General features: G+C 38.4%; 1 protein-coding gene and 1 long non-coding RNA gene across 4 annotated transcripts; both read right to left on the bottom strand.

Annotated features, from left to right (window-relative positions):
• Positions 1 to 5,501: 5,501 nt before the first annotated feature.
• Positions 5,502 to 10,542, bottom strand: LOC112843236 (uncharacterized). The gene is made up of 3 exons (XM_025901425.1): positions 10,419 to 10,542; positions 9,897 to 9,911; positions 5,502 to 6,545 (listed from the first exon to the last, which is right to left on the bottom strand). Exons 2-3 carry the CDS (start codon positions 9,907 to 9,909, stop codon positions 6,052 to 6,054), a joined length of 507 nt encoding a protein of 168 aa, XP_025757210.1. The 5' UTR covers positions 9,910 to 9,911; positions 10,419 to 10,542; the 3' UTR covers positions 5,502 to 6,051.
• Positions 10,543 to 13,906: 3,364 nt separating this feature from the next.
• Positions 13,907 to 16,969, bottom strand: LOC109196126 (uncharacterized). 3 transcript variants are annotated; one of them, XR_002057580.2, is made up of 6 exons: positions 16,624 to 16,969; positions 15,874 to 15,939; positions 15,741 to 15,779; positions 15,360 to 15,515; positions 14,807 to 14,896; positions 13,907 to 14,501 (listed from the first exon to the last, which is right to left on the bottom strand). It is a non-coding gene; the product is annotated as an uncharacterized LOC109196126 (long non-coding RNA). The 3 variants fall into 3 exon arrangements; XR_002057582.2 differs by having other exon boundaries at positions 13,907 to 14,495; XR_002057581.2 differs by lacking the exon at positions 16,624 to 16,969 and adding an exon at positions 16,459 to 16,617.
• Between the last annotated feature and the right edge of the window lie 3,514 nt (positions 16,970 to 20,483).

The raw sequence follows: 20,483 nt of genomic DNA, 5'->3' as shown, positions 1-20,483 counted from the left end.
GGGTGATCAGATAAGGAACAACAGGAAACATATGACAGCAGTGCTGTAAGACTGTTAAAAGCTGTAGATTGAGATGAGTGATGTTTAAGATTATATAGGAATAAAAGTCAAAAACCAAATACGAAATTAGGTTCATGTTTTGAGTAATATTAGGTTGAATCAGGTTTGAATGAAGAGAACAATTGAGGAACAGAGTAAGTTAGAGCATAGTAGGGAGAAAGTGTTTTCTATCCTTTGCAGGAGGCCCAGAAGAGAGGGACCCAGAAGAGGAGCAGAGACCACTTAAGCATGAAGTGTTCTCAAGTGGGAGCGGGCCTTTTATTATTAAGACCACCTAGATGACATGGGGTTGTCTGGTTCGCTAAATCACAGAATGCCGAGAGAGGGTCAGAGTGGGAAAAGTGATCCTAATGTCTATGACGTCAGGGGTGGACAGGGAAGCAGCTGAATGGGCCAAGGAGTGACCCAACATAATGTATGGCGACCTCTGGTGTGCCAGAGGTCGAGAGTGGGAGTGTGGGGAATAGAAATATTTTCCTGCTATTATTTGCTGCTATTTTTATAATCATCATTAACATTTCAGTGTTAATAGTGATGTTGCTTTCCTAGATGCATTCAGATGTTCAAATATATTGGTATCATATTAGCCTTTATTACAGGTCCAAGAAGAACCACTTTAAACGGTTGAGTTGAATCTATAATTTAAATGTTTTTAATGCTTCTATGATCTCAGTGTTTCTGTGTAGAGGGCAGAGACAGGAAAATACACTCTGTGCCGAAAGAAGACAGGAAGTTATATGTCTTTGAAGTTGCAGGCTTTTGCAGAAGTGAAACCGAAAGCAGAGTGAGCGCAAGCCAAAGAGTAGGGTGTTTATTCAGTAGATTACATATATAGTTCCAGTTAGGTTATTATATGTAAGGGGGAGCCTCTGTTCTGGTGAAAGGTCAGAAGTGTAACGGGTGAGATGTGAGAGCATTTAAGGGCGAGACATATACATACAGACACAAATAGTGAGAGGTCATGACACGTACGCAGTACACAGCATGCACGCGCCCCCGCACGTGCACACACACACAGATATAAACTCTTACCTAAATGAGTCTAACTGCGGGGTTGTGCCTGTATGAGTGATATTTTGTACAGGAAGTGCACCTGATGTCCAGGAAGATAAGCCTGGGCAGGATGGAGACAGGAAGCATCAGCCGTCGACACGAAGATGATGTTCTATGTTAAAAGTCATTGTGGTTTTGGAGTGACGTATGCTTTGTTTAAATCTGCCTAGTAACAGAAAAGGGGGCTGTACTATCTTAACCCCATAAAACTGTTGTCTGAATATGGTAAAGACAGTTCAACACTGATTGGGTTGTTGAACTCACACATGTGTTCATTAAAATGCTGTCTAATTGCACACCGGACCGGATCTGTGGTTATTTATGGATTCCTCTCTCAACATTTGAACCCTAACAATGCAAAACGCTATGTGTGGCGGAAAACTAACACTGCACATCACTCTGAACACACCATCCCCACTGTCAAATATGGTGGTGGCAGCATCAAGCTCTGGGGGTGCTTCTCTTCAGCAGGGACAGGGAAGCTGGTCAGAGTTGATGGGAAGATGGATGGAGCCAAATACAGGGCAATCTTGGAAGAAAACCTCTTGGAGTCTGCAAAAGACTTGAGACTGGGGTGGAGGTTCACCTTCCAGCAGGACAACGACCTTAAACATAAAGCCAGGGCAACAATGGAATGGTTTAAAACAAAACATATCCATGTGTTAGAATGGCCCAGTCAAAGTCCAGATCTAAATCCAATCGAGAATCCGTGGCAAGATCTGAAAACTGCTGTTCACAAACGCTGTCCATCTAATCTGACTGAGCTGGAGCTGTTTTGCAAAGGAGAATGGGCAAGGATTTCAGTCTGTAGATGTGCAAAGCTGGTAGAGACATACCCTAAAAGACTGGCAGCTGTAATTACAGGAAAAGGTGGTTCTACAAAGTATTGACTCAGGGGGCTGAATAATTACGCACACCCCACTTTTCAGTTATTTACTTGTAAAAAATGTTTGGAATCATGTATGATTTTCGTTCCCCTTCTCACGTGTACACCACTTTGTATTGGTCTTTCACGTGGAATTCCAATAAAATTGATTCATGTTTGTGGCTGTAATGTGACAAAATGTGGAAAAGTTCAAGGGGGCCGAATACTTTTGCAAGCCACTGTTTGTTTGCACTATTATGCACATGTTGTTATTACATGGCTTGATTAAGGTACACATTAGGCTGACATCTGGGGCCAGAGCTGAAACTGTTCTGGGTCAGCACAGGGCCAGCAGTGTGTCTGCAACTGGCCCGTGGCTGCACACAACTTACACATGGCCCACATACCGCAAAGAATGACGGCCCTTTGGTGGCCCAGATCAGGTTTACCAGAGGTAATCCACACATGGGCCAGCACAGGACCACCAGTGTGTCTGCAACTGGCCTTGTGGGCCAGATCCGGATGTGGGAGTAGGTTTAATGATTTGGAAATAAACTGCATTGACACTTGTCTCTGTGATGCTGAATACTTTATTACTCCTATGATCTACAGTTGTTTGCAATTGTGAAGTTTGTTTTAACTTAGATTTTGTCTTACAGGCAATGATAGTGTGGCTACAGGTTTCAGGCGGTTGAAAGGTGGTTCAAGCTGGTTGAAATTTTGAGCCATGGGCGTGGCCATGACTCATCAGGAGGGAGAAGAGCATAACAGCAGAAAAACAAAACAACTGGATCCAATTTCCTTTTCAAAAAAAATTACTGCAGAGATGAAAGGACAGTAGAAGAGTCGTAAATGCAGATGATTCGCCAGGTGTTCCCCCCACAGTAAGAATGCTTGAAGTGAGAAGATTTGGGAGTTGACAAAGGCCATAAAAAGGAAGTGCTGGTCCAACCCACAGTGAGGCGGCTGTTGACCAGGCCTACAGCTTTAAAGATAACTGAAAGCTACATGGACAAACAACAAAACCAACTGGTGTGTTTGAATGCCCATCTCTACATACATTTGGACTCTGGCCACATGGACAATGATGGACAAGGATACAACTGGAAGAGACATTTATGGAACACTGCAGACCTTAACCACTTTGCAGAGACATGTGTGATTTACACACCGGGAGGAGATGCACCACAAGGGTGGATAGATTGATGTCTGGACTGTGGTGGCATATGATTTTGGAAATGTTAATTCCTGTTTTTGATTGTTGACATTCATTGTTTACTTGAAGGATACTGTCTGTGAGATCAATGAGAAGTAAGATAATTGCTAACACATTAACTGTGTACAATATGAGGTGAATGACATGACAGGAGCTGCGTGTAAATGAAGCCTACACTGAAACTGTCAAACACAAGGGTGCATAACTGTAAATTTAAGGACAAAACGACAAACAGGAGGGACTGTTAGGTTAGGGAGGCAATTAGCTATAGTTTTTAATTGCAGACATTGCATGTAATGTTTTGGGTGTCCTTATTTAGTGAGGATGTTTCACTTCCTGCCATTTATGACCTCACCTGTGCTTGTGTATGGTGAGACCGTTAAAGAGGGGTTGAGCCATATACAGGGTGAGGGGAGATGATCAGCAGGAAGTCACACAAAAACACCCATATCCACACACACACACACTCACTCACTAGCTCATGTACACATACACACACACACACACACATACACACACACACACACACAGTAAGAAATAAGCTAAGTTTGGCGGGGCGTGGTCTGTGGCGCTACTGCGGGCAGGCTGACACTCCGGAGCAGCATCAGCAATTACGCCTGACCTGCATTTAAGAAGAATGAACTGGGTCCTGCTGTTGTTGTTGTGTATGTGTGGCTGGCAGCTGAAAAGCTGTAGCTGTGAGTTGTAGAGACAGCAACCAGGAAATAAAGTGTTTGAAAGTGTGAATATATGGTCGGTTCTGGCATGCGTCTGTTACACTAAGATTTGAAGGGGAACAAAGAACACAAACCCTGCATCTACATGTCATTTTGTCAATTTGTTTGCACACCTTGTGAAACCTTTGACTTGCTTGTGGCAGCCATTATGGCTATGGTATTACAACAGTGAGTCACGACATTAAACCAGCTTATCACTGTGTGCAGCCGACAGCAAGTGTTCATAGCGAGAGGTGAAAACTGCCCAAAATATCACTGATCCCCAGCTCAAATCTATCAACATAAAAAGGTTAATTGGTTTCCACAGAAATCTGAGTCAGAACTAAAGGTTAATCAAAGTTGATCTCTTTTATTAAGAATCCTTAATAAACTATAGTTATTTGAGTTAAGTAGAGAAGTATACTTTGAAATTGTTTTTGCTTATTGTCTGACTTCAGGTGGTTTACCCTGAATGAAAGCTGACTAGTCCTGGAATTTCACTGTGAGAACTGTTGTAGTAAAAATAATACACCACTTTTCTTCAGATTTATGTACAGTGGGTGAGAATAAACAAATATTTTAAAAGAATGTTTGGGCCTTTGTGGACATTTTCCCTCCTCCATAAAGATCACCAGCTCGCTAGACACGTGTGGCCACTTTGACCGACAAATGTCTGGATTGAGTTAGCCAACTAAAACAACACAACACAGCGCAACACAACCAGTAGGTGACATCACAGCGACTGTATCCATCTTTTGCATACAGTCAGTGTTTGTTAGCCTGGGAGAGCTCACCCCAAGCTAAACATAATTCATTTTTAATTTCTATAATTTCTGCCTTCCTGTGTCCTGTCTTCCTGTCTGTGACCCAGAATCTGATCTCAGAAAGACATGTTGATAGATGTCTTTCTTCCTAAAGTGTATGTGACGAGCAGAAGCCTACTGGATGACACACAGGTGTATCCGTTAGAAGTGACTTCAACATATAAAAGAGGCACACAGGTCGAATATACAAACCACAGAGAAAAGGAGGACAATTAATTAAACTAAATCATTTATGATGTAGCCCTATTGCACAGTGTATTCAATTGTCATCAATCATTCAATCAAAATGAGGCTGTGAGGTAAGGATGTCTCATTCTACTAACTACATGTTGCCTCAAATCCTCTCTCCTTAGATCTTTGGTGGGAGGGACTAAGACATGAGGAGAGTCTACTGCCACCCAGGCTCTATTCAGCCTGCAAAATCAGTTACAGTTGCTCATCCTATAGACGAGATTTACAGGTGAAAAAGTGCCAAACTGGATGAACTTGCGTCCTGCACCACCTCATCATTTATTTATTTTTTTCTGTTTTTTATTCAAAAATTTTTTTGTATGTTTTTCAGCAACAGAAAACTTTCTGCAAAAACACAACTCCAGCAATGGTATTATCTTTATTTTTTGAATAATTAGGAAAAATAATTACAATACTGACCAAAGTAGACATGATTATAATTTTTGCCATAACATCAACAACAACAATAATAATAACAATAACAGTAGTAGTAACAATAATAATAACACCTTTATTTGTATACTCTTGTATAGCACTTTTCAAAACAGATTGAAGCAAAAGATTGAATTAAAACAAAAGCCACAGACTGTGAACATGTGCAAATTTACAGACACATAATCAACCATAACATTCAGACATTCATTCCAACAAACACACATACCTGCAAATAGTTGCCAACTATGGCTGTAAGATGAACATTAAAGAAAAGCTAATGAATAAAAATTTGTTTTCAGCAGTAAGCAGCTTGGGCGCACCAACCTCAAAAGCACCATCATCTCTGCTTTTAAAATCAGTGCGAGGCAAAGTTAGGAAAACCTGGTTAGAGAATTGGAGATGCCAGCTTTATTGATAAGGTCTCAGAAGCTCTGCTATATAAGCAGGGACCTGTAATGTACAACTTTATATGTTAATAACAGAGTTTTAAAGTGGATTCTGAATTTCATTGTAAGTTCATCACCCAACAGATTGTTTAAAATAAGTGAAAGAACTAATAAATAATTAGTTATTCTATTTATTTATTAGTTAGTAATCAGTTTCACTAAGAAGTCATAAATAAATGATGGTTTCTTGGTATAAAGCTGGTAGCTATACAAGGTTAAGTTCAAAACCGTTGCCTAACAGGGAAATCCTCAGTGTAGGACCAATAGTGAAACCAGTTCCTAGAACTTGTGCTTCTAGACCACTGGCACCAATTCCAACTCCTGTATCTACTGCCAGCCCGACTTTAGCTTTTATTGGACCAGCAGAGGCTGAAGCACTGGCTACTTCTGCTCTGGCAAAGGCTCGTGCACTGAGAGAAGATAGAGAAGCGCCGGCTCCTGCACTAGCATTTGGACCTTTGGCCTTTGCTTCAAAAATGCTCCATTCAGCACTAGCGTAGCCCACTCCTGCAGCAGCATACACTCCTGCCTTTGGAACACGCTTTCCAGGTTTGTCCTCAAATCCATCCGCATATGCACCTGCTCCTGCATAGGCACCAACAGCAAATGATTTAGCGGGCCGATCAAAGGTGTCGATCATCTCCACTATCCCGGCCATATTAACAGTAATTTCTGCACTTCCTTGCAGAACCGCATGTGCTGCAAATACAGAGATATAAAGAGAAAAGAGAAAGGTGTCAATCACCTCCAGTCTGCCAAATAACCCAACATAAGGTCCTCAAATATCTGCATGGGCTACACAGAGGGAAATATGCCATCTTAAAGATGGATAATAACAATGTGATGGTGGTAAGTTCCAGAATTTTATTACTATTAAAAGCTAATATCTCCAGCTGGAATTAAATGTGCAGCCTTTCAGTTGTGAATGTATTAATCACTACAGTATTAGAAGTACTTAATGATAAGTATTAATAAGCTGGAGCCTGTAGCGTAAGAGGCAGGCTACACCCTGGACAGGTCACCTGTGGGCTAACACTTAGAGACAGACAACCATTTGTACTCACATTCACACCTACGGGCAATTTAGAATTACCAATTAACCTAACCTCACTAAATGTCATGGTCCTGGGTCATTTGACCCAGTGTTTTGTTTTAATTATTATTATCTTATGCTTTAGGTTATTCTGGTTATGTCTTTTGCTATGATTTCTAGTTCCTAGGTTTTGGTTCCCATGCTCCCTCTGTTCCAGTTCAGTCAGGTCTTTGTGTAAAGCCTGTGTCTCTTAGTCTGTGTCTTTGCATGTGTTTTTTGAGTTCCCTGTTTTATTGTGAAGGTCTTTGTCTTATGTCAGTGTGTTCAGTTTTGCCTGTCTCGTCTTGCTTATTAGGTTCAGCTGTGTCTCCCTCCTGTGTGCAGTTTCCTCATTTCTCTTTGTGTATATTAGTGTGTGTTCTCCAGTCAGTAGTGGTTTTTGAGATGGGTGACTGGTAGTGGTGTGCGGATCGATACTGAAATATCAGTTCTTCAGATACCAGTAATTTATGTTCTAGAATCGATTCTCATATTAAAATATCAATATTTTAGTACTTTGGGGTAAATTTGTAGTTTATCATTAACAGGAACACAGTGGAAAGAAACTATATCATTCGGATCGTCTGGATTGGAAGGAACTACTTCCTCTTACGCCTTTCATAGTCATATGCGAAATACGGCTGTATAAATGTGTCGCAGCCCCTGGCATGCGCACTCACAACAATGGCTGAGCGTAAACAGAGTCATGTGTGGACGTATTTTACCTCCACAAACAGCCAAGACGCGGTTTGCGATACATGTGGCAAGACAGTGAGGTGTTGTGGTCTCTCGCAGAGTGCTTTAGTGCTGCAGGCAGGCAACGTGTTCAAATAGCGCACAACTTCAAGTTTTTTTTTATTTCTATATGATTATTCTGCATTATTAAGCAATAAGAACAAGTAGTCTGATGTCCTGTAATCATTATGACGCTATATCCTTATATTATTACTACAATTACATAATACAATTATATACTGTATTATGAAATACAATGAAACATTAAGCTTTTGTACAGAGTATCGGTATCGGATCAGTATCGTTGATACCACCCTGAATTTGACTTGGTATCGGATAGTAAAGGAAATCAGTGGTATTGCACATCACTAGCGACTAGGCGGTTACCCAGGGTGGCATCGTGGTGGGGGCGGCATCATGGCATTGGCAAAAAAAAAAAATCCCCCGGGGACGGCGGGGGATTCTCTGGCGGGCTGGTGTGGCACCTAATAACCAGCTCAAAAATAAAACTACACAAAAACAAACCAACAAACTAGGGCTGTCAACGTTTTACGCTGTCATCATTATTAACGCGATTAATCCATCTGGGGCGCAGAATTACTCAAAATCCCTGAAATGTCTCTGTCAACGCATTTCGGGCTGTTTGTCCAAAGTTTGTCCATTCTGCGCTCCAGATGGGTTGATTGCATTAAAAATTTTATTCGCGATAATCATGATGACAGCGTTAACGCATTAACGTTGACAGCCCTACAACAAACACAAAAACTGAAGACATTATGATCAGTGTTGGGAAGGTTACTTTTAAAATGTATTCCACTACAGATTACAGAATACATGCCCCAAAATGTATTTTGTAACGTATTCCGTTACGTTACTCAATGAGAGTAACGTAACGGAATACTTTGGATTACTTAATATATATTATCAAGCTTTTTACAACTACATGAATGTACTATTACTGTGTGATTTATTACTTTTACTGAAGGTTATTTGCCATACCAATACCAACTAGATTTTAAATCTTAATATAAAATGAGTAACAGTAGGTTAACATTAGGTAAGGCTGCACTTTTTGAAGCGATCTCGTATAGAAAACTATTCCGCACCTGTAAAACAGGTTCGCGGCTCCGAACCGTAAAGGCGTAAAACCGTAAAACCGTAAAGGGACCTCTGGCTAATATGTCGAGTTCCGTGTCGGGCTCGTAGCTGAAAACTAGCTTTACTTTGTTGTCTGGGTCAACTTTGCTAGCGAGAAACAGAGAGAGGCGTTGAAAGGCTGCTCCAACGGCACTTATTGTTTCGGAGGAAAACACAACACAGTGTACAGTCGAGTCTTAATAGCTTACTTACAACTGGGCTCATCAGGCCGTGTTTTTGGCTGCAGTGGTTATTATTACATTTACATGCTTCCATTTCCCGTTCTGGTCGGTGACAACTCGTACTTTTCTACTCTTTTTCTCCCTCCCTCGCGCTCACAGACACATAACGCAGCACGGACTACACTGCCCATGAGGCTACATTCTTTAGGGTGATGCCTGTAACACTCTGCCTATTGCCTTCATATTAAATATTTTTTGTGAATAATTTTTTAAAATATTTCTTCATGTTATTATGCGGACCGCAAGTAGAGGTGACATGGGCCGTAAGATTGAGACACAGACATTAGAGCCTCTTAATGTGTGTTTTGTTTGGGTTTCCACCGGCGTGGAAACTAAAAATAGAGAGGGCATAGCCTAAACAGGAAAATACCGCAGTGTAATCCATTCATTTCAACAAAGTAACTGTATTCTGAATACCACCTTTTTAAACGGTAACTGTAACGGAATACAGTTACCCATATTTTGTATTTTAAATGCGTAACGGCGGTACATGTATTCCATTACTCCCCAACACTGATTATGATATAGACTTATAATTTGCACCAATGTGTTTTCTAAATTCTATCACACACATATACGTGAAAATGTTCACCCAGGGCATCAAACATGCCGTTGGTCCATCTGTGTTACCTACGTTTCTCTGCTCACCATGTCCCGTGTTTCTCCCTGTGTGCTTGTACTTGTACATGTTATACATGTAACTTCTACTCCTCTCAAACAGCTTCCTTACTTTGTGTTTTCTTCTTGTATCTCTCTACTCCTATTTTCTCTCGTCTCTTACTCCTCACCGCCAACTTTACCACTATTTTAGTTTTAAAAGACATTCTGAAAATGACTGTAGGACTGCCACATTACATCACTTACCCTCAGCCTCCATATCTGAAAAAAACAAGAGAAATTTCATTAGCTTAAGTATTATTTTTTCAAAATTACAAATGCCTGTCAGATTCATGCTTGGCCTGATTTAACTTCAAATAATCCCAACGAATTTATATGTAAATACAGTCAGGCCCAGGCCCAGGAAACATGGTGGGGAGACACAGAGTAATAACATGAGGGGAATATGTAAACCAAAAGAGTTTACATAGTTTTTAGACTGAGGGAGACACGGGCATAACCTAAGAGACATACAGACTCACAGGAAACAGGGAACGACACATCAACAAGAAAACACAGATCATAAGACTAACTACACTTAACTACACTTGGTACGGAGTTTAGTCTTGGTTAGGTTCTAACTGTAAACACTAGAACTAAAACATTTCCCCCAAACAGCACAAAGAAATCAAAAATACCAAAGACACTCAAAATGCGCACCCTGACAATTAATGCATACACTTTAGAAGGAAGAAAATCGCATGTGTAAATAATCTCATGATTACTTACTTCAATTACTTGAAGTTGCTTGGGTTATAAGAAATGCTCTTATGGTGTGTCCACTGTGGCAGAGGACTAAATACTAGATCAAAAGTCCACCCTCTGTCTGTGTGTGTGTCCTAGCAGCCAAAAAAAGCTACAAGATGTGAAAAAGGTAAAAGGACAACCGACAGGAAAAGGGGGTGTCATTAATTTGAGCTAGGGGTAGTTAGAAGGCTTTCATTTAAATTTTGAGTGACAAGCCGATCAAAGAGAAAGCAAGAAAAGGAAATTAGAAAAGTTTTTTGAAACATCTGTACAGTAGGTGAGAATTAACAACATCGTGCAGCTGAAGGTGTTTTTTTACTTCACGTTTAGCAGTTGTCTTTTTATTTAAATCGTTTGAATGGTTTAGTAGATGGAAGGTACAGTTTGTTGTTTTTTTCTGATCAATACATTTTTATTAATAAAGTTAAAAAATAGCTTTGTCCTTATTAAAGTTTCATAGCACTCAAATAAATAGTGAAATTTTAATGGTTATAATTCTGGTAAGTCGTGGTGTCTAACCAGACTCTGGATGATATTACCTTGGTTGTGAAGAATCTTTGAATCTCTTTTGACCAGGTTATGTGCCTCAGTGTCCATGTTTAACAAATATCTAGGACTGCTTTCTCGCATTTCTGCAACATCTTTTAAATTAGAAACATCTTGTCACAGAGTAAAGCTATGTGACAAGATGTATTAGCATACTCTACCACATGATATGATTTGTATAAACATGATTAAGGTACCATAAAGCACTGGATATTCTTGAAGTAAACAGAAAGAAAAAGTGAAAGACAAGACAAAAGCCGAAAAGAACAGTTAGGTAGTTTTAGAGGCAATCCACCAAAACACACACAAACTCATACACAGACAGCAGCAGTGAAAAGTTGACTGGTTTAAATAGAAAGTAAAATGTGGTAAATACACAGTGTATTTCTTGTTGATAGATTTTATTTAGAAAGTTGTTTATCCTTAACCCCAAAAGTGACTGTTTCATTTTCAGTCTACACTCTGTTAAAGGTCACCCCCTGCAACTCTGAATTGGATAGGCAGAAGAGAATGGCTGGGGGACCGTATATAAACTGGCTCTAATTCCTTAACAGTTAATCCACTGTTAATGTATTTTTTGTTAAAGCCCTTGAATTAAAGCTGAAACTCTGCACTTTAATCTCATCTCGGCTGTTTGCTCAAAACGTGCTGTGATGGTATACCTATGCAAAATTACCAAATTAGTAATTATCATTGCCCAAAAAACACGTGGCCTTAACTGACTGTTTTTTTTATTCTGGTATGCTGAACTGTGATAAATACATTTTAAAATAAAAAGATTTTGACAATTTCAATATTCTGTGATGACTTACAGAGTTAAATGAAACAATGGTAACATTTTATGGAGTATAAAACTGTCAAACTGACAGAACTGATTTGCTTTGCTTTCTTTAAGGCACTTTATATTATAATGTAAAGACCCCACAATATAATACAGAGAAAACCCCAACAATCAAATGACCCCTATGAGCAAGCGCTTTGTGAATGTGGGATGGAAAAACTCCATCCCACAGGGATTGTAACATGATTCGGTGTTATTCCTGTCCCGGACAATCATTTCAATGCTCTACAGTCTTTGATTTACAGGATGGATCAGGATGATGTCATCAACTAGCTCATAGAGAGTTTCTCTTCGTGTTTTGCTCTCTGCAGCTGTCCACTTCCCGCTTCTCTCCTCTCCCTTCCAGGTCTCCACGTGCCACTGAAATAGGAAAGGCATGATTAGATGGTCATTGCCAGCTGCGTTGGCCAGCCTCCCCTGGCACTGCCCCCTAAACCCAATGTACTACCCCTCCCCTGCAGCTGAGTCACAGACCACACTCCACCACATCCCTTTAACAGGAAGAAAACAGGAACCCTCCAGCCTGGTTTCAGTATATACACTCAAAAAAATGAAACGTTGACTTTAATTAAAATTATTTTGTCAACAGGTTCCACGAAATTGCATTGTGTTAGTTTAAAGCAAAAATCTTTAGTTCATCTAATTTTAAAAAACTACTTAAGATTAACAAGAGATATTTAAGACTACCTAAATCAAATTATGTTGTATGAACATAAATGATATATTTACAGGTTAGATAGTTTAGATTAGTTACTTCAACACATTTCTTATTTGTGGCAGTAAAATGTTAAATTTAAGTTAGATTAATTCAAATATTATATTTTCAGCCACCTTGTGCTTTACTAATTAGTTTTACATAAATCTATTTTGTCAACAGGTTCCACACAAATGAATTAAGTACATCCAACTTATTTTTTTAAATTTCTTTTATTGCCAACACATTCAGTGAGCATTTGTGTAAACCCAGTCCAAAATAAAACACAACAGGTCATTAGGGTTAGTAACTAACAGTATGTAGACAGATGGAACATCAACACTTTAAATTAAATGTCTGTATCTGCCAGAAATAGAAGAAAAAAACATTGAAGACCACATAACATGTTGATAAAATGACACTTGAGTTATGCACATGTGATGCTAGTAAGGTCTGTGGAGTGTTTTTTCTTTTAGTGTCTAAAATGGATAGCAAAGTTGCTATTTGCAATGATTGCTTAGGGTCAGTCCAGTAACACAACGCCAATGAAGTGCTTTCCTTTAACAATGCAAAGTGAAGTGTCCACCTCAACAGCCACAATTAAAAAAAAATAATGTTGTAATAATAATAATAATAATAAATAGTCCACTGATATTAGCAATCAAAGAAAATTATATCACCATCCCAAATAAAACTTTAATAAAACATGCCAGCATTATGGTCTAACAATAAAACAGCTTGTCAGCGTTCAGTTTTTTTGCAACAGCACAGCAGTAACCATTTAACACTTGCCACCCTCAACGTTTATTTTACCAGTGTTTGGGCAAAAAACTTGGGTTGTAAACATTTTAACATGGAAACAATTGTTCGTCTTTAAAAGTCCGCAAAATATACATTCATCCTGCATTCCTAACTTACCCTTATTCTTAGTATGTATTGTAGGGCTGCCACGATTAGTCGACTAGTCACGATTACGTCGACTATTAAAATCGTCGACGACTAATTTAATAGTCGACGCGTCGTTTGAAGCTTTGTAAGATCCCAAAAGACGCAGGAATAAGTAGTAGTATTTAAGAGTGTAATAACGGACTGAAACAGAAGATGGCAGCACTGCATGTACAAGGATGCCAGCTGCCGTTAAACCCCGAAGAAGAAGAAACTGTGTTCCAGAATTCATAGCGCGGCCCAGCGCAGTTGTCAACAATGGCGGCAGCTAGTTAGTTTTAATATTACAAATATTATTCTTTCTGGGTCACAAAATAAACGTTTAACATATTTTCAGGTGTACATTTTACGTCCAATGGATGCATGATCTGATTAGTCGACTAATCGCAAAAATAATCGGTGACTAGTCGACTATCAAAATAATCGTTTGTGGCAGCCCTAATGTATTGCAATTACCTTTACAATGCACACAATGTAACACAAACAGAATATGAACATATTTCCACCTCATAACAATATGCCTTGAACGCTAATATACACACCACCCTTCAACATTTCTGGTGCAGTATCATCTCTCAATTAAATCCTTTAAATCTCAATACTTTTGATTGTCTCTTACTAGCCCCCCCTCCCCCCACAAGAGTAAAATCTCTCAAATTGTAGTAGTTTACAAAGTTTTCAAAATTTCTCTTAAATGTAATTTTCCCTTTATCTGTCATTTTCAACAAATTACCGTTTTATTCCCATTCAGCCTCTGAAAAACTTCTGTCCATCTGACAGAACATTCATCATCCAAATTAAGGGTTGGCTTATTCATTCAGTTTATTCTTGAGCATCTGTACCTTGGTCAAGAGTCTGCTGACATACAGATGAAGGAAGAGCTTCTGAAGTACTTCAAAGGCCATGTTTTCCAGGTCATGCAGAACACCCTAGATGGTTATACCCACATCGGCTGGAGGAGTGCTGACATCAGCTTTTTCGATGGTGAAGACAGCAAGGGTAATTTGTTCCAGCTCCCTCTGAACAGCTGTAGCTGTAGCTTAGACACAAAAACAAAGAAAAATGGCGTCCAGTTAAATTAAAAAAAAGAAAAGAAAAAAAAAAAGAGCCAAAGCTACCCTTTAATGAAGTAAACACAATATTAGGAACATGCACCCCAGTGCGCTACTATTTTAGACTACAGATTCAACAATAAATATAAATAGTTTGGGTATACAAGAAGATTTCCCAAAACATTTAAACAGGTTCCATGCAAATTACAACAACAACATTACAACATGCAAAAACATTAGTTATTCAAAATTTGGTTTAATACAGATAAAAAACTAAACTAAAATTACCAACCAATTATTCTTTGAAGAGGATGGTTGGGTCTTCATTCAGGTAGAAAGGTAGTGCCCTGAGGACACACTCCCTCCCCTTTTCAATAGTTTCCTTCCGTAGAGAGTGGCAGAGATACAGGAAGAGAAAACAGAAATACTTTAGGATGACACAAACTCACATTATACGCAAAATGAATGACATATTCACTGCACAGATAGACATGTACACAAGACCAACTAATCATCACATGGACATGAATAGTTAACCTGTTGGGTAGGGTTTCCACCACATTATATATGTCCATAATGGAGGTATAGACAAACTAATACATCATCGTTTTTGCATTCAAAAACTGATCTTTAACATAAAAACATTCACTTATGGTTTAACCCGAAATTGAGGGATCAGATTTTACTTATGTTTAGGTAATTTTAATTTTCCAAAGTTTTGAGTACCAAACTTTGTCTTGCTTAATATAAATGTAAGTACACTGTGCAGCTACCATACACTAGCTGTTTAAATTTGAAAGTGATCTTATTAGCCATAATATTTTGCTACCAACAGAATAACGCACCTTTGTGGCTGGGGCCAAAATTTGTCTAATTTTCTTCACTGCAGCACCTCCTTTTTTCTTGAAGACTTTTATGAGCTGGTCAGTGTATTGGTCAAGTTGTGCAAAAAGCCTTGGAACAAGTGGAGCAGTAGTAATCCTCACAAATTCTGCTTCCACCTGAAAACATGTCAACAAACACAACATACTGTACTGTAAATATACATACTATATGTACACATATACATACTTTATAACTAAAACTAATGTAGAAAGACCTCATTAAAGCTATAATTTTAACACAAACATTTACACAAAATGCTAATGGAGCCATTACAGCTTTTATTGTTATTTATCAAGTTCCAAAAAATATTGATCACAGCTGATCTGAAAAGAATTTCATACCTCAGGCCCTTGAACTGCAACCTTTACAATGGTTCAGATCTGGAGAAGAAATAACAGGGGCATTGAATGGGTCACTAAAGAAAACTTAACTTATAAAACAGTTTTGTTTTTAAAAGTATAACAGTTCACATACCACATACAAGCTCAGCAGTACCACATACACCACATCAGTATAGGAGGGAGCAGGTAAAGGCAGGATCTGAAATTTATAAAGTAAAACAAGAAATTCATTACTTAATTTCAAGAAGCAAATTATTGATTGAATTACAACTAAATAAAATACTACTCAGAAGAAAAGCAAGAGATTGACATGTGCTAACTTTCTATAGAAGCAATTATCACCAGGTCTGTCGACTTCCATTGTCTGTCCACTCACATGTCGTGAATAATTTTATTTAAAAAAGTAAGTGTGATTTAACAAACTGTAATTTATAACTATGTAGATATGTATAACTCCGCTAGGAAACATGCTGTATTTACAGACCATTTTTACATAATACAGATTACTGACAGAGCATAACAATGGTGTCACAGTGGCCTTCGCCCTCGACTTTTTGGATTTTAAATGTCACTTTATGCTATCCTTGCTATCCTATTCGATATTTATGACTCTCGGATTACAGTAAAGGAATCCCAAGAAAGCAAATGAAAAAATAACCCCATGAACCCCTGTAGCTAATCCCTTAATAAAACCAAAAACAATAAAAATGTTTCTTACACAGTCCACAAAATAAGCATGTTAAGCATGTCCAGGACCCAGTAAAACTAATGTAGAACAAGCGCACGCAAACGATATAACATGTCTTATAAGACAAACGCAAAATATAACCATGCTCGACATGTAGATACTACACAACACAGTCAAAGAAAAAACTGGTCTTACCTCTCAAAGAAACAGCAGCTTGGCGCCAAAACAACGTTTTTAAGTTAAATTTGAAGTCTTGCGCATGAGCAGGCCCAAGCCGTGAAACCTTGTTGTTCTTCGCGGTTTCATTACAACTGTTTTTGCATTACTGCCACCTTGTGGATATACAAAGTATATCGATCCTAATTGACTTAACTTAAATGTCATGCCATCAAGTAACACATTAGTATTATGTACAGTGAATAATAGACACAATTACGTAGACTTGATTAGAAAAACACATGTTAACTTAACAAAAACATATATTTTAAGTAAAATGAAAATAAATAATTAATATACACTGAACAATCCACCTCATTCATTTTTTTGAGTGTACACACCAATGTACATCTACCTATATCTATATCAATATGTATCTATTACGTGCATGCATGTACGTACTGCATGTACGTAATATACACATCTGCAGAGTACATATGAAGGAGACAGAAGCTGGTTTAGGAAAACAGGCTTCTGCACCTTTTCCAAAAGGGAAGCTGGGTAGCAGTCCATTGTTTGGCTGAGAGATGCCCTTCAGAGTGCTTCCTGGTTATGTAAATGATGGACTGGAGCTGGAGGTCAATACTACTTCACAAGGTTTAAGACTAACTGTATATCATACAGTAGTCTTTGTTTTTTCTCTCATCCTTTTTGGTGTGACACCAAATAAACAAGTAAGTATTTATATACCGCCTTTTGAGTCAAATATCACAAAGTACCTCACAAAAATACCAGAGCATTAAAAAGAAGAAAATAAAAGTTTACCAAACGCAAGCCAAAAAAGAGTCTGGAGGCCGCTGTGGTGAAAGCTGTCTGCTTTAGTTTTCAGCCTTATGTGCAAGCAGGCCCAGACACACAAACAAAAACAAATACTGATATAGCACAAAAGTAAACATGTTATGAAGAAAAATGGGACATCCTAAGATTTATTATTAAGTTGTTCATTTGTACCTACTGAGCAAATATCTGGAAAAGAGGAGCCAACTTGCACAGGGCGAGAGGCAGGGAACACCCTGGTCAGTCTGACGCAGTGCTAACAGAGAGATGGACCCATATCTGGTCACTGTTAAGCCCCTAGGGGTTTTCTGAGCTTCCTGCTTGAAAATGAAATGCCCAAAATCAATGGAGCATTTCTCTGTAATTAAAAACTCTGTTTCATTTGCGCCACTGCGCGTTTTTGTGGTCTTCTTTTGCGGCTCTTTCACTGAATTTTGGTTGGAGCGTGGTGAAACTTGGTGTTTGGAATTGGTGATAGCTCTAGAAGCTAACTAGCCTTTCTTTAGCTGTTTACATGTGGTGGTTGTGCAAAAGGTTTGTATGAGAATTTAGCTGAGATTCTAAGGTTTCTGTGGATAGCCCACTACACATGCTGATGTTAGCATAAAAGCCTTGACACCATGGAGGGTTACATAACGCTTGAGCTGCAGGTGAGGTCAGAGAATCAGGCCAAGTGTGTAAGTAAAACTGATTTATATAGCACTTTTAACAACAGGATTCTATTACAAAGTGCTTTACAGGGAATATAAAAACCAGCTTTTAAATGGAATGGTATGTAGAGGGGGAGGTAAACTGTTCCACAGTTTTGGTGCTAGAGTTTGGACAGCACGATCGCCCTTGTGCATCCAGCACAAGCGCAAAGTCACAGAGACAGATATCAAGGCATCTAACCCTCTAAGACCCTAACCCTAACCATATGGTAAGTTATGTAGCAGTTTCACTGGCGAATGTGTGAAATGGTAAAATAAGAATAATAAAGACTTATGAGAGAAATGAAGAATAATAGAATGATGAATAATAAACAGTATTTAAGAGAAATTGGTATTTAAGAATGGTCAGTCTTCTACCTACTAATAGCTTATACTTTAAATTAGCTAAATCTGTCTTTTGTCTGCTTAAATTAATTCTATTTTCTGAATTTTTACATTTTTTTCTTTCAACTTATTTCAAAACTAGTTTGTCAAATAAGTAAGGCATAAAGATGGTCAGGGCTTATACACAACATTGTATAAGCCCTTTACCATAATTTATTCATTGTATTAGTCTCTTCAAATCTTATTTTCTTTCTTACATGCACTATATTACTGTCAAACTCTCAGACACACACACACACACACACACACACACACACACCTACACACACAAACTGGGTGGCAGGGCTCTTCTATTTTTGGACTGGTATTTGTTCCACTCGCCCTCGGTGCATCCAGCACGAGACCATTTCCTATAATCTGAGCAACTTCTCTAAGGAAGTAATCATGGGATGATGTAACTATTAAGTTTAAAAAAAACCTTTATGTGTGTGAGTGTGTTATAATATAAATGGCGTGGCACGTTTTAGTGCAAGTTATAGTTTGTCTGATTTCTGACATTTTGTTACTGTTAAAGCTGACTCACAGAGGACTGTGACGCAGCTTTTTGTGACTTTTAAAATTAATTTTAAATACTTGTTGAACATTCATACACAACTCATTTTCTCTGGATTCAATATTTACAGTTTTTTATAGACGCTAGGACACATTTCTCAATACTTAGGTCACTTTTGCAAAACTCTTCACACAATTCTCCTAACTGACCCTCAGCTTGGCAAAGCAGTTCATTTCACATTCAAAATGCACTACAACTACCAAAACACTTTATTCAGGTCTCAAATAAACTCATTCTTCCAGAACACTAGCAAAGGTTGACAGCCGACAAACACACTTTGTCACCCACAAAACAATGACCTACACTGTAAAATGTAATTCTAGATGTTTGTTATTTCAACATATTATTCTATATCAGTTTGACGATAGATGACTGAAGTTGTTGTTATAACATAGAATTACAAGTTAAAAACGTCCCAATTACACCAAAAAAAGCTAACTTGAAAACTCATGTCCAGCTAAATCAGCAACTTATGTGAACTTGACAATGTGGGTAAGTTGAGCACAGCAGGATTCAAAACTGCGTCACGTGACTGCTACCGAGGTGCATCATGGGGAATTGGCGGTTAACGACATGCTCACTTTACTTGGACGTTTTCTAATCGTCTTCTTTGGAATATGCTTTCAAGGTGAGTAACATTGGTTATAACTATAAGGAAAGAGAGCTACAAAAGTTGGAACATGTTTTGAATTTATGGCATGATGTGTGTTTTTCTCTTTTACCGAAATGTTTGCTTTAGCTAATGTAACTTTAGCCGACAAGGTCCAGCTTGTGTGTCATGACCAAACTTGACCTAATAAACTGACACATGGCCTTTTTTATGGGTTTAATGTGGCACTGACCAAATCACAAGTATTGTGCCGCTAGCTTTAAGGTTGTGCACTCAACCACTGTTGCGATATTAGCAAGCTAACTCAGCTAATTAATAAAGCTTATTTCATATTGTCTCTGTACTTGTAAATTTCTTTCAAGTTCACAGGCTGTTGTATTTTGGTGGAAGTTCATTTTGGCAATATTTCCAATAACTGGCTGGGTTCAAAAAGAACTTTTTGGCAGGACTCCGATGCTTGTTGTCATCTGTTTACCCCTATGTAATCACTTAAGTTGTTATTAACTGCTGCATGCTAAGCTGCAAGAGTGCACTGAGGACTGAGACAAAATATGGTCTACAAACCAGCATTATATTAGTTTTTATCAGATAGTCCTCCAGTGTGTTTATTTTTTGCTTTAATTCTATTGTGCAGTTATTTGTTACCCTGAAATGCTTTATGCTTAACAACAGCTCACTATTTTGACTTATTTTTGAACTCATGTGATCAGTATGACTAGATTGTGTGAGTTTCCATACTAAAAGAGCTGTAGTGATAAAATAATTGGCATCAGAGACACTGATTTTTGGCATGGTATACTGCAGA

This window comes from Oreochromis niloticus, linkage group LG20 (genome assembly GCF_001858045.2).
Source record: "Oreochromis niloticus isolate F11D_XX linkage group LG20, O_niloticus_UMD_NMBU, whole genome shotgun sequence".
NCBI lineage: Eukaryota > Metazoa > Chordata > Actinopteri > Cichliformes > Cichlidae > Oreochromis > Oreochromis niloticus.
Note: the sequence above shows the minus strand (reverse complement) of the source record. Positions and strands in the feature narration are given on the sequence as shown.